At 39.2% G+C, this 14,719-nt stretch overlaps 1 protein-coding gene across 2 annotated transcripts in view; it reads left to right on the top strand.

Moving 5' to 3' along the window:
- Window positions 1–14,719, top strand: part of LOC138764115 (receptor-type tyrosine-protein phosphatase gamma-like) — a 735,396-nt gene that overhangs the window by 693,931 nt on the left and 26,746 nt on the right. For both annotated transcript variants that reach the window (XM_069939515.1, XM_069939516.1), the window contains 5 exons: window positions 1,823–1,919; window positions 2,289–2,371; window positions 3,718–3,852; window positions 4,087–4,221; window positions 13,099–13,271. In XM_069939515.1, the coding sequence (XP_069795616.1) occupies window positions 1,823–1,919; window positions 2,289–2,371; window positions 3,718–3,852; window positions 4,087–4,221; window positions 13,099–13,271 (623 nt within the window). The remainder of the gene's footprint in view (window positions 1–1,822; window positions 1,920–2,288; window positions 2,372–3,717; window positions 3,853–4,086; window positions 4,222–13,098; window positions 13,272–14,719) is intronic.

Below are 14,719 nucleotides of genomic sequence, written 5' to 3'. Positions count from 1 at the left end.
CTTGGGATAAGCAAATGTGACCACTTGGCTGGCAAAATCCAAGTCTTTAGAATAAACTTTAAAAATGCAAACGTAGAGAAATCTGATTCATCATTGTGTTCTGGATGTTATGAAGTTTTCTCAGCAGAGACTTTTCACTGTTTGTACACCCTTGCTGGAGAGGGAAGAAGTTAACTAGCATTTTTTTCTCCAGAGTACTATCCAATGAACTGTGCTGAGAAGTGCATTTCATGGAAATTAGCCCTTTGATGGAAGCAGCACAGAACCCTCTCGCTATGAAAGTAACCACTGATGTTTCATATTGGAAATTAATTTCTAGTGTGGAACTAGAGTAAGGAGTGTGTTCTCTAGAGATTACTCAACCTTGCCCCACAGAAAAAGAATCTCTGGGTTGTATGTGATATCCTGGATGTACTCAAACAAAAAATTTGAACTTTGAACTTTGCTTGTTGTGATACCCACAATAATGCAGCAAAATTCCATTGTCTAAGCATGTCACTTGTTATTTGGTTGAAATTCTAGATGACTGCTAGAACTATTCCCTCAAGGTAGTCAGCACCTTCAAGAGTGTGGAATGTATATATTGTTCTGATATTAATGTTATCTGAGCCATGCTGTTTTAAAAGATGATTCACAACTGCTCCAAATATGCAGAACTTTAATTAATGTGCAAAATATCTTGGCAAATGAATGAGGCATGGTTTAAATTCCACTAAAAGTCTCATCAAATCAAAATCTAGATGAAAGCTTTCTGCAAACATTGAAATTGTTGGATTTTGGTGAATCTAATCTATTCTGTTCTAAAGAGATGCTTGTTATACTGTTTGTCAAGATATGAATGGTTACTGTTGTCCTTGATAATCCCAAATTAGCCTTGTTTAAATTTGCCACCTTGCTTTCAGTGCATCTGATCTTCAGAACTAAGGCCTTCATCTGATCAAATCATGATGTCTCAATCAATGAGCTTTTTTACTGTAAAAATTCAACATTCTATGGTAATTGCAATGTAATTAAACAAAATAATTTTCCAGTTCTTCAGTCTTCCAATACTTGATGGTCTTTAAATTGAACCTATGTAGTTTCCTCATTAGGCTGGAGTTGAAGATTTAATCAGATTTCATTATGTTCATGCCTATGTGTAATTCTCCCATAATACTTTAAACTGTAACAAGTTAAAAAGCACAAGGCATGCAAATGCTCGTGTAGAAAAATATTTGGAAGTTTTTCACCTTTACCAACTGATCACGAAGTATTGGTTGGATGGAGCACTAAGTTTAAAAGGGAAATCAGAATAGAATCTGCTGGATTTTTTGACCATGTATTTTCAAGATTATATAATTTCCTTTTTAAAACGGTTTTGATTTATTTTCTCCCTCTAAAAGCCGTAATTATCATGTACATTTTCCATCCAGTGCCACACCAAAGCAATATACTTGGCAAACACAGCAATGATTTGCAAGTGAGCTGAGTGCTCTTGGATGGCAATCAGAAATTGAAACTATTTTACTGTTCAAAATCCAAGCAGTCCAGTTGTGTTTCAACTCCTGTTTGAGATGCAAATACAACGTAATGCAAGCTGGGAATCCAAACTGTCACTTGTTTGTAAACTCATGTCGATTTTATTTTTCTACTGAACTGTAACTAAATATGAAATAATGTTCTAATTTAAGACATTTTTCATCCTTAAAAATGGATTGTTTTATGTAGTTATTTGTATTTGACAATTGTGGACATAAATATATCACATGTGTGAATATTTGCATGTTGAAAATATGTTTTCTGACAGGAAATCAATCAAGTTTCCCTCCTTTGCAATTTATAGGAAGTGCAACGCTGTACAGCCGATATGAACATCACGTCAGAGCATTCTAACCATCCAGATAACAAGCACAAAAACAGATACATCAACATTGTAGCATGTAAGATTGTGCTGTACTTTTTTATATGTTGATATTTAAGTCATTCTTTCAAGTATAACATTGAGATTCCCCCATTTTTAGGATGGAGAAGGAATAGAACAAATAAAATCACAAGGTTATTTTATCAAGGTTCTCTTTCAATTAAAAATGCTTCCAGAAATCATTATTCAGACCTGAAAGTTGATTGGCAGTTGTTATAAATTATTTGAGTAAGCAGGTGATTTCACCCCCCCACCCCCCCTTCCCCAATTGAGTTTACTTTAATTTGTTGAATGTTGATTATGGTTTAATATTTGTTAATGGATGCTTGAAATGAACTGTGTAGATCAAGGTAATTATTCTTCTGGATTAATGTTGCTGTTTCCCCAGATGATCACAGCAGAGTAAAGCTAAGGCCGATACCAGGAAAGGATTCAAAGCACAGTGACTACATTAATGCCAATTACGTTGATGTAAGTCATTCTTTAAATGTACTGTATTCCCTTTCATTTGAATTGAAGATGGAGTTGATCATGAATTTGTTCTCATTGCATTTCTCAGGTTTAAATGAAATCTTGGCCAGACTGAGAGAACTAAGTCAATATTTTTCTTTTAGATTCTTTTAAATTTTAGACATCAGCACGGTATCAGGCCCTTTTGGCCTACAAGCCCATGGCTCCCAATTACACCCAATTGACCTAAACCCCAGGGGGTTTTTAAATGGTGGGAGGAAACCAGAGCACCAGAAGAAACTCATGCAGCCACAGGGAGCACGTACAAACTCCTTACAGACAGGGCTGGATTTGAATCTCGGTCCCAATCGCTGTCTCTGTGACAGCTTTGCCACTATGTTGAATGTGTTCTTGCATTGTTTTCATTTGTCTCTCACATTAAAAAAAAAACCTATATAAAATTAGTATCCTAATCCAGTTGCATATTTAAGCACAACCTTGCACACAAATCTTCCCTAATCAGATTTTTATTTTAACAGAGGCTTTTAAGTTGACTTTTGTTTGAAACTGTTTCTTGGTGTGGGTCCATGTTAACCCAATGGTCCTCAAACTTTTTCTTTCCACTCACATACCACTTTAAGTATTCCCTATGCCATAGGTGCTCTGTGATTAGTAAGGGATTGCTTAAGGTGAGATGTGGGTGGAAAGAAAAAGGTTGAAAACCACTGTTTTAATTGTACCTCATTGACTCATTATGTGCACGGTTTCAGAACTCCAAAGGAAATGGCCCAATGACAATTTTTCTCAAGCAAACTATTTCAGTAACTATTTGAGTCGAGAGCAGTGATTCTCAACCTTCCCTTCCCCCTCACATCCCACCTTAAGCAATCCCTTACTAATCACAGAGCACCGATGGCATAAGGATTACTGAAAGTGGTATGTGAGTGGAAAGAAAAAGGTTGAGAACCACTGAGTTAACCTGTGAACTTGTATCTGCATTATGTTGAATGAAGCACTGTAACCAAAATCAATCATTAGCCATCAAAATGTTCTAACTCGAGTGCAAAATTAAAAATATTGTTAAAATTTTTAGAAGAAACTCCTAAGCAAACAGAATAAAGGATGTGGATTTAAAAAAAACCCAAGTGTACAGAGTGTTATTTCTGAAGTGCTTTAATCTTAATCATTGCATGAAGAAATGAAATAATAGTTCAAATTTTTCAGCAAAAAATAACGGAGAGCAAAATGTCATGAAAATGTAAAATTCTTTAGATTGTAAACAACACAATTATAAATTTTGTATTTTAGAAGCTCATAAATGCAGTGGGCCAAAAAATTGAAGTTGGGCTCTTTCTGCTTCTCCACAGGGTTACAACAAGTCAAAAGCGTACATAGCTACACAAGGACCCCTCAAGTCTACATTTGAAGATTTTTGGAGAATGATCTGGGAACAGAATACAGAAATTATGGTTATGATTACAAATTTAGTGGAAAAGGGAAGAGTAAGAAAATTTTATACTTGTTATTTATCCAAAGAAACTTTACTGTAAATTGACATCAATTCAGTCATGGACATTCATTTAAATGAAGAATATTAAATATAACCATATAACCATTTACGGAGCGGAAACAGGCCATATTAGCCTTTCGAGTCCGCACATGGCTTTTACTTCAGATTTGTCATTCAGAAGTGAATTGTAATAATTTCTTAATGAAATTTCCTCCTTGTATTCCAGCGAAAGTGTGATCAGTACTGGCCAAGTGAGAACAATGAAGAGTATGGCAACATTATTGTCACCTTGAAGAGCACAAAAGTACGAGCATGTTGTACTGTACGTCGATTCACCATAAGGAACACAAAAGTTAAAAAGGTAATTTAAAAATGTACCTCTTTTAGACTTTTTTATGCTTCCAATTTAGGGATTAATAATCCCAAATTTGGCACAATCACAAACACATTATAGACATATCGTATTTATAAGGTATTTATAAGGTGTGTTTTAGGTCCTCGGGGTATCTTAAAATAGTTTAAACTCAACTGATTACTTTTAGAACACAGTCAGTTTCAATGTCGATCAATGGTTCCCAACCTTTTTCTTTCCACTCACATACCACTTTAAGTAATCCCTATGCCATCAGTGTTCTGTGATTAGTAAGGGATTACTTAAGGTGGTATGTGAAGGGGAAGGGAAAGTTGAGAATCACTGCTCTAGACCCAATTATTACTGAAATATTTTGCTTGAGAAAAATTGTCATTAGCCCATTTCCTTTGGAGTTATGAAACCGTGCACATAATGAGTCATTTAGGTACGATTAAAACAGTGGTTTTCAAACTTTTTTTCTTTCCACCCACATATCACCTTAAGCAATCTCTTTACTAATCACAAAGCGCTTATGGCATAGGGATTATGTAAAGTGGTGTGTGAGTGGAAAGAAAAAGGTTGAGAACCTCTGATGTAGGGAAATAAAGCTGCCAAGTCACATAAAACAAGGCTCCACAAAAAGCAAACCTGGAAATTGATCATTTTTGCTGTTAGTAAAAGAATATTGGCAAGATTGACTTTCCATTTAATATTGCCAAAAAAGTATTCTTATCTTTTATTGAAACTTAAATAAAAGATTAAAACGATATTATAGCAATTATTTTTGACACAATACATGATTATTAGAACAATTAACTTATCTTCCAGTATTGGAACCTCTTCTAAACCTCTTCTGGCAGGAATCAGATCATTGGATATGCGTTTTCAAATACCAATAGATTGGCTGTTTTGGCAAACCAGGATGTTGGTGTAAACACAAAAGCAAATAAGAACTGGAATCTTTTTTTGTTTCCTGCCAGAGCTATATACTTTTTGGAAAATTTGCTTTGATGAAAGGAGATAGGCCAACACAAACTCTCAGACTGAATGTGTCAGCCTTGGTTCTGCAGACACACTGGGATAAATTAAATGAATTATGGGCCTGTGCCTGCTCTTTCCTGGCCCCTGTTGAGCACTGTTAAGAAATTGTCCAAAAAAAAGTCATTTCTCCTTTCTTTCCATTGGAACCATCCATGAAAATTTGATTGCTGCCATTTAGATGTGAATGCTTGTAGTTGGAAATAAAAATTACATAGCAGTATTTAATTCTGAAATGTCACCAATAAATTCACTTCCTTTTGCTTTTTGTCATTTTACATATACGGTGCCCTCCATAATGTTTGGGACAAAGACACTTTTTTTTTCCTTTATTTGCTCCTGTGCTCCACAATTTCAAATTTGTTATCAAACAATTCATATGTAATTAAAGTGCAGATTCCACAGTTTATTCCAGGTCATTTGCATACATTTTGGTTTGACCCTGTAGAAATAACAGCACTTTTTATACATAGTCCCCTCATTTAAGGGCACCAAAATATTTGGGACATAGCAATGGTATGCATTTTAAAGTCGTCATGTTTAGTACTTTGTGCATATCCCTTGCATGCAATGACTGATTGATAGATATCACCAGGTACTGAGTATCTTCTCTGGTGATGCCCTGCAAGACCTCAACTGCAACCATCTTCACCTCCTGCTTGTTTTGGGGGCTTGTCCTCTGAGAATATGGAAGACATGCTCAACTGGATTTGGATCGGGTGACTGACTTGGCCATTCAAGAATTTTCCAGTTTTTAGTTTGGGAAAAACTCCTTTGTTGCTTTAGCAGTCTGTTTGGGATCATTGTCTTGCTGCAGGATGAAGCGTCATCCAATGAGTTTTTAAAGGTATTTGTTCAAACTGGAGCAGATAATATGATTCAATACACCTCAGAATTCATTTTGATACTGACATCAGCAGTTAAATCAACAATGAAGATGAGTGAGCCAGACTCTATGGCAGCCAGGCATGCCCATGGTATTACACCCCCACCACCATATTTCACAGATAAGGTGGTATGCTTTATTTCTTGGGAAGTTCCTTTTTGCCTCCACACTTAGCTCTTGCAATCACTCTGATACAGGTTAATCTTAGTCTCATCTATCAAGAAGATCTTTTTCCAGAATTTTGAATGCTCTTTTAAATACTTGGCAAGCTGTAATATGAACATCCTGTTTATGTGGTTGACTAAAGGTTTGCATCTTGCAGTGCAGCCTCTGTAGTGAAGTCTTCTGTGGACGGTCATCAATGACACATCCACACTTGTCACCTGTAGAGTGTTTCTGATCTGTTTCACTTTAATCACATATGATTGTATGATTACAAATTTAAAACTGTGGAGCTCAGGGGCAAATAAAGGAAAAAGTGTCTTTGCCTCAAAAATTATGGAGGGCTCTGTAAAAACGTAATGTTACAGGCCTAGAGAACCCCAAACCCAGCAGCAATAGAAATTCACCAAGACAAATAGTTACTTAAATAAAAGTCATTTTTAATTTTCTTTAAACATAAAAACAGGATCAAACTTTAACTTATTACTATTAACTTAACCTCCTTCTAATTCTAAGTGCACGTGTATGTAATGTGTATAAGTTCAGAAAAGTTCTTTGGTTCACAGTCCAATCTCACTCCTGCAAGTTCACTGGTTGCAGGCAATTCTTATATTGTGCACAGAATTTAATATTTATGAAGTTAACGGGGCTTTGGTGCTTGAAAGGTAAATGGTTACTGTCACATTTGTGGCCCGAAATGTGAAGTTAATAAAACATCGAACACAAGTTTTATCAGGTAAACTTCTCAGTGTCTTTATTCTCCAGTTTCCTTTGTTCTCCTGCTTGTGCTCTTATCTCTCTCATATACCACGTGACTTCCGGTACATCTCATACATATTCATTATCATGACATCCCTCCTTTAATCAGAAATAAACTTTACCTTCACTTACCAATATCCCTCGGAAACCTACAAACATCGTAACTAATGGTAATACTATAACTCAACTACATAAAATTTACTTCCTACAGCACTCATACATGCACATTATGATATAAGATTAAAATACTGTCCCAAAGTTCTTATTAAAACTATGGCATAAAGTCTTCGTATCGTTTGGGCGCTTTCCGGTTTCGTTTCGGCCTGCCTGCGATATTGTCGTCGCTTCTCGGTTGTTCACTCTCAGCGTCGGAAATACTGCTCGCCACGGCTTCGGGTGTTTCTGGCGCTCTAGTCACTTCATCAGGAGTGCTGGTAACTGCCTCTGGAACATCATCAGGTCTCTCAGTTTCAGCATCTCGTATTGGCCTTTCAACCTCTTCGCTCGATGTATCTCTGGACTGGTACCTTTTTACACCTGATACATTTCTCTTATACAGGACTCCAGTCGGAGACTTGACTGTCACCATACTGCCACTTCTGGATACGACAGTATAGGGTTGAGGGTAATAAGGTGTGTCTAGCTTACCACCAGTTTCATGCCTCACTAGAACATTATCTCCTGGCATGATGTCTGAGTACTTGGCTCCACGTTTCGAATCTGTGTACAGCTTTGCTGCACCTTTCTTTTCAGCATCATGGTCCCTCATCTCCTGGTCGTCTCGGATTTCCTTTATTTCTGGCATTTTTGTGCGGATTTTTCTCCCAAAAAATGCTTCTGCAGGACTTTTTCCAGTGGTTGCATGATAGACAGCCACATAAGATAGCAATGCTTCTCGCCAATTTTGTCCTTCTGCGTGTGCAATCCTCAATCATTTTTCAATGGACTGATTTTGTCTCTCTACTTCTCCGTTGGCTTGCGGCCATTTCGGAGTTACTTTATGATGGTGGATACCTGTGGTCCTCATGTATTCCGCAAATGTCTCTGAAATGAATTGTGGACCATTGTCAGAGTATAATGTAACAGGTAATCCATATCTTGCGAATATCTCTGCTAATGCTTGTATTGTTTTTTCAGTGGTTGTGGACTTCAACACCACGTACTCATAGTATCTGCTGTAGTAATCTATCACTACCATAATTGATTCACCCGTCGGTAAAGGTCCAAGAAAATCAACAGCTACGTCGATCCATGGTCCTGTTGGGAGTTGCGTACTCCGGATCGGTTCTGGCGGATTACTCCTACTTGTGATTTGACATCTGTGACAAGTTTTAACAAATTTCTCTGCGTCTTTATCACAACCTGGCCACCATACCTTGGTCCTGAGGTTTTGCTTGGTACCAACAATACCTAGGTGTCCTTCATGCGCTAAGGATACGATCTTCGGTCTCAATCTTTGCGGTATCACCAATCTGCAACCTCTCAATACACACTGTCCGATGCAACAAAGTTCGTCTCTAATGGGAATGTAAGCCTTGTGAGTACACTTGTCCCATTGTCCACTCTGTATGCATTCTCTTACTTCCATGAGTTCTGGATCATGTTCGGATTCTCTCTCGACTTCCTTCGTAGTCACAGCTTTCGGTGTCGACTGAATAGCTACGAAGCGTACAAAGCTCTCTGTTTCTGTTCCCAATTCTGACTTGGATTGTGGACCACCATCCTTCACCAATCTGGACAGCGGATCTGCAATGTTTGCTTTCCCTGCAATGTGGATTACTTTATATTTGTAGGGTTGTAGTCTGAGTACCCATCTCTCTATTCTGGCACATGGTTTGGATCTAGGTGCATAGATCACTTCTAATGGCTTATGATCTGTGATGAGTTCAAATTCAATGCCGTATAAATATGCATGGAACCTCTCACAGGCCCATACAAGTCCGAGTGCTTCTTTCTCTGTCTGAGAGTATCTTCTTTCCACATCTGATAACGATCTGCTGGCATAGGCAATGATTCTTGGTCCTCCATCATGCATCTGGACCAACACGGCTCCTAAACCAACCAATCTGCTATGACTTTGGTTGATGCCGCCGGATCGTAATATCCAAGAGTCTTTGCATCTGTCAGGCTTTGCTTCAGCGCTGTGAACGCTTTCTTCTGCTCAGATCCAAAATGAAATGGTACACCTTTCCTGGTTAGTTTCCTTAGTGGTTCTGCCACTGCAGCGAAATTAGGAATGAACTTTGCGCAAAAATTGACCAATCCCAGGAAACTCCTCACCTCTGTTGCATTCTGAGGTGCACGTGCCTCTTCAATAGCTTTCACCTTGGCCTCTGCAGGGTTTAGTCCTTCCCGTGTAAGTCTATGTCCCATGAAGTCCATTTCTGACACACCGAACTGGCACTTATTTCCATTCACGGTAAGGCCTGCCTCCTGTAGTCTAGATAGTACACGCCTCAACCGTTTGTCATGCTCTTCCCTCGTTGGTGCATGAACTATGATGTCGTCAGAAATGTTGGTAACTCCAGGAATGCCTTGAATCACTCGATGGATTTCATACTGGTAGATCTCCGAAGCTGCATTAATTCCAAATGATAGTCTCTTGTAACGATACAATCCACAGTGAGTCACAAATGTTGTTACATCTTGGGAACCTGGATCCAGCTCTAATTGATGATAGCCCCATTTCAGATCAATTTTTGAGAATACCTTGCTGGTAGTTAGTTCTTGAAGTATTTCCTCCACTGTTGGTATAGGGTGTCGTTCTCTAATTATAGCTTTATTGGCCATTCTCATGTCAACACATAGTCTTATGTCACCCTTTGGTTTGGGCACAAACACTACGGGACTGACCCATTGTGTCGAATGTTCCACCTGTTCAATAATGTCTCGTTCGATCAATTCTTTAATTTTGGCTTCGACTTTCACACGAAGTCCAAACGGAGTTCGGCGCATTGGTTGTGCCTTGGGTTTGACCGTTTCATCTACCGCTAGCTTCAATTGTCGACCTTTCAGCTTTCCTACTCCTTGGAAGACTGCAGGGAATTCTTGCTTCATATCCTCGTATGACTGAATTGAATTGACACAAGGTCCAATATGAAGTATTGCCAGGTCTTGCACTGTGCTTCTACTCAGCAATGGTTTTCCCCTCTCTTCTATGACCATAAACTCTGCTTCAGTGTTCTTATCTCCAGCTTCAACAGTTGCAGTAAAACATCCAATGGTCTGCAATGGCTTGGTTGCTGTGTATGGATACAGTTTCTTGGAACACTTCTTTGAGGTACAGATGATCTTTTTCCTTTTCAACTTCTCCCATAAATGTCGATCAATCACATTACTGTCACTGCCTGAGTCTACAATGACCTGCACTGTCACTCCACCAATGATCACTGGGACCTTCTCATGATATACATCATTCAACGTAAATTGGTAACAACTCTGTCCCTCCTGGGTATCATCATCGTCACCGTCTATCTGGCGAATGGTGTCTTTCTTTCCAGGATACTTTCCTTTCCCCCAGGCTTTGCCTTTGGAAGTTGTACTCTTCCTCTTCTGGTCTGCATTGGACTTGATTTTGCACTTCTTTGCAAAGTGGTCCTTACCTCCACACTTTCTGCAAACTTTGCCTTTGGCCGGGCAATATGGGTCTTTTCCAAAGTGACCTCGGTTTCCACATCGATAACACTCCACGTCCTGTGTCGACGTATATCTTGGCTGGTTATGGCGATGTGAGAGCCTCTTAATTTGCTGGCTTGAGTTGTCTTTCAGGGTCATGGTATGAAATTGCCCTTCAACAGCCTCTAATGCAGCAGCAATGGCTAAAGCATTGGTGAGCTCCAACTCACTCCCTTTTTCCAGCAGACGTCTTCTGAGTTTATCTGATCTACAGTGCTGTACGACTTGATCCAATAATTGGTTGTCCAAATCAGCAGGCATGTAATTGCATCCAACAGCTAGCTGGCGTAGTCTTGTCACGTACTGAGCAATTGTCTGGCCATCTTCTTGTCTCGTTCTCCTAAACAAATGGCGTTGAAATGTAGCATTCAGTGTCACTACATTAGTGTGCATTTAATGCATCTACCGCTTTTCGGTACTCATCCTTTCTTCCAGTATTCAAAAGTGTCTTAAATGTTTCCCGAACTGCGGGACCAGCAGTGAAAAGAAGTAACGCCCTTCTCTGCGCTTTTTGTTCAACCGTACCGGTATCTAGAAATAGGCCACGACTGTCGGCATAGGATTCAAATTCTTCCAGCCATGCCTTCCACTTCACACTTACAGTGCTTGCATCACCCGTTGGGTCAAAATGAGCAATTCCACTATGTGTTAGAAAGTCACCGTCTGCCTCAGCCATGAGGAAATATTCCAGCCCCAAAAGTACTGAGTCAAAGAGAAAATTCTTATCACCTTGAAGTTCTCTTTAATCCTCTGTAATCTTCTTTAGTCTTTAATTGTCTTCAAGCTTCTTTCATCCTCGTCGCCAATGTCACATTTGTGGCCTGAAATGTGAAGTTAATAAAACATCGAACACAAGTTTTATCAGGTAAATTTCTCAGTGTCTTTATTCTTCAGTTTCCTTTGTTCTCCTGCTTGTCTCTCTCTCTCATACCACGTGACTTCCGGTACATCTCATACATATTCATTATCATGACAGTTACCACTCAGGAAGGTTCTTGTTGGTTTTCAGAGAGAGATTTGTTGGTCGTTGAACACACACAAACTGATTCCCTCCAATCAGCCACTTCAGTGTCTTGCTGAAGAAACTTGCCCCATCAGGGTTTTCCAAATGATAACCTCTTCTTCTGCAGGTCACCACAGAGTTCCTTTTGTTTCCCTTATTTGAGGTGAAATACTCTAGCCAGCCTTTTCCTCTTGTATGGACCACAAGGGTTTTCAACTGGCTGAACTCAGAATTCACAACCCATCTTCAAAATGGGGTTTCAACAAGCTGCCAGCTTGTCATGACTGCAGAAACCAGTTTTCTTTCTCTCTCTCTCTTTCCACCCTCCCTTTGCAAAACCACATGACCTTCTTAGAACAGCAAACTGTTGCTATCAAAACAATAATCCATTTCTCCACAGCACGTTCAATTAACTCCTACTTGTGAAGTCTCTATAGGCATTCTTCAAAGTTTTTGCAAAGGTGCCCGGAGCCTGGACTTGAGCAGAACTCTGGCATTTTAAATGAGATTTGTTTAGTGAAGTGTTTGTGTTAGATTGTGGAGGTAGTGTAAGTCACAATCTCCTTCAAAAACATATCCATATGCAATATAAAATATGATATAGTCCATCACAGTATGGGTTACATTATTGTCTGCAGAAAGGAAGTGGTCCAAAAATAGTGCTTAAATCAGTGGTTTTTTTCCAATATTCTGTAGGCTCTAGATCGGTTCCTACAGTTTCATGGATAGCTAATGTAACTCCATTATTTTCAAAAGGAAATGAATAAAAGAGAATTATACACTGATTAACCTGACATCAGTAGAGGAGAAAATGCTGTAATTCATGTCTAAAAATGTTTCCAGCCCAATAGGAAACAGTGACAGGATTGGTCAAAGTCAGCAGGGATGTTCAAGAGGGAAATAATGTTCAACAAATGTACCAGAAATGTTATAAGGAAATAGTTAAAAGAATAGATGGAGAGAGTTAGTTAATGTGGCATACTTTCAGAAAGCTTTCAACAAGTTCCTGCATAAGTGCACATGAAAATGGTGGAGAGAAAGGAAACAACGAGGAATAAACTTTTTTTCCCCAGGTGGTAGGCACAGTTTTGTGCTTGGATCACAGTTATTTACACTATATTTTGGTGATTTAGATGAGAGAATTCAGACTAATATCTGGATTTACCGATATCACAAATATTTGTGGGGCTGTAAGCTCTGAGGAGGATGTACTAAGGTTTGAATGGTCTGTTATTAGGACAAATACATTGCAGAGGTAATGTAGAGTGGATAAATGTGAATCTAATGCTAATACATGCCAGTTATTCTCCATGAACGGATTTGTCTATTCACTGGTAAATGTTCTGATAAACTTGGGTTCCAGGGACAAAAGGGCAACGCCAAGGGACGTCAGAATGAACGTATGGTTATCCAGTATCATTACACTCAGTGGCCTGACATGGGAGTCCCAGAGTATGCACTTCCTGTCCTCACCTTCGTGAGAGAATCATCTGCAGCTCAAACACCAGATATGGGACCAGTGGTGGTTCATTGCAGGTACAAGCTACATTCTATCTTTCCTTGAAGATGTGAGCAAAATCTTATGGTGCATTCCACTTCATTGTTCAATTCCATTTGCAACTCTCCAGCAAATGAATCAATGGCAACAAGACTAGGATGGAGGGCAAATAACGTTCCTGCCACAAAAGTGTTGGCCTTTTATCATCTCCAGTAAGAGACAGTTAACCCACCTTACACCCCCCCCCCCGACATTTAATCACCAATTCAAATTTATTGTCAGAGTACATACATGGCATCACATAATCATGAGATTATTTTTCCTTCGGGCCAGGAAGAATTACCACTTTTTGGTGATGCAAACAAAATGGACACAAATAAAGAAATGTAAGCCACCTGCAAAATCGAGAGAAAAAAATCAATCAAGTGCAAAGAGTCCTTAAATGAGTCCCTGATTGTTTATTATTGAGGAGTCCGATGGTGGAGGAGTAGCTTTGTTCTTGAACCTGATGTGTGTGCTGGGTGGTGTGGATCCTTGCTGATAGCTGCTGATCTTTGACAGCAGCTTTACCTGTAGATGTTCTTGATGATGGGGAGTATTTTGCCTGTGATGTCCTGGGTTTTGTTCACTACTTTCTGCAGAGCTTTATGCTCAGGGGTATTGGTGTCCCCATACCAGACCATGATGCAGCCGGTCAGCACACTTTCCACCACACCTCTGTAGATACTTGCCAGAGTTTCCGATGTCATTGCAAACTCCTCAGGAAGTAGAGGCACGTGATGTGCTGTCTCCATGATGCCATTAGTGTGTGGGTCCAGGAAAGATCCTCAAAGATAACTTTCAAGAAATTAAATTTGCTCACCCTTTCCACCTCTCATTTCCCCTACTAATCATCCCTTCTTGAAGTCAACAATCAGCTCCTTGGTTTTGATGACATTGAGTACGAGCTTATTGTTGGTGCTCTATTCAGCCAAATTTTCATTCTCCCTCCTGTACGCTGACTCTGTCACGTGATTGTCCTTTACACCAGCCACAATTCCACCAATCTTTGTCAAATGCAAACTTACTAACCCACCCACCTATACGTTCATCCAACTCTTTTATATTCATTACAAACAATAGGGGTCCCAATACTGATCCCTATTGAACTCTTCTGGTCATGGGCTTCCCAGAATTACACCCATCTACTACTACCATGTCTGCTGTGGGCAAGCCAATTCCAAACCCTAACAATCAATTCACCTTGTATTTTTACATTTTGGATCAGCCTACTAGGAGGAACATTGCCAAATATCTTACTTTTCCCCTGCTTTTATTTAATATTCAGGTTATGTGATTGCTTAATCCTTACTGATAATTAATTGTCCGAGAGACCCTCTGTTTTCTACCTGAAATAATTGACCCAAATAGCACAAAGGATCCTAGAATTTATAACTTCACTTTTGTACCCAGAAACCTATAGAATTGTAGAATGGATATGTTATGG

Source organism: Narcine bancroftii, chromosome 5 (genome assembly GCF_036971445.1).
Source record: "Narcine bancroftii isolate sNarBan1 chromosome 5, sNarBan1.hap1, whole genome shotgun sequence".
In the NCBI taxonomy this organism is placed as follows: Eukaryota; Metazoa; Chordata; class Chondrichthyes; order Torpediniformes; family Narcinidae; genus Narcine; species Narcine bancroftii.
The sequence above is the reverse complement of the archived record's forward strand: the minus strand, read 5'-3'. Positions and strand labels throughout refer to the sequence as shown.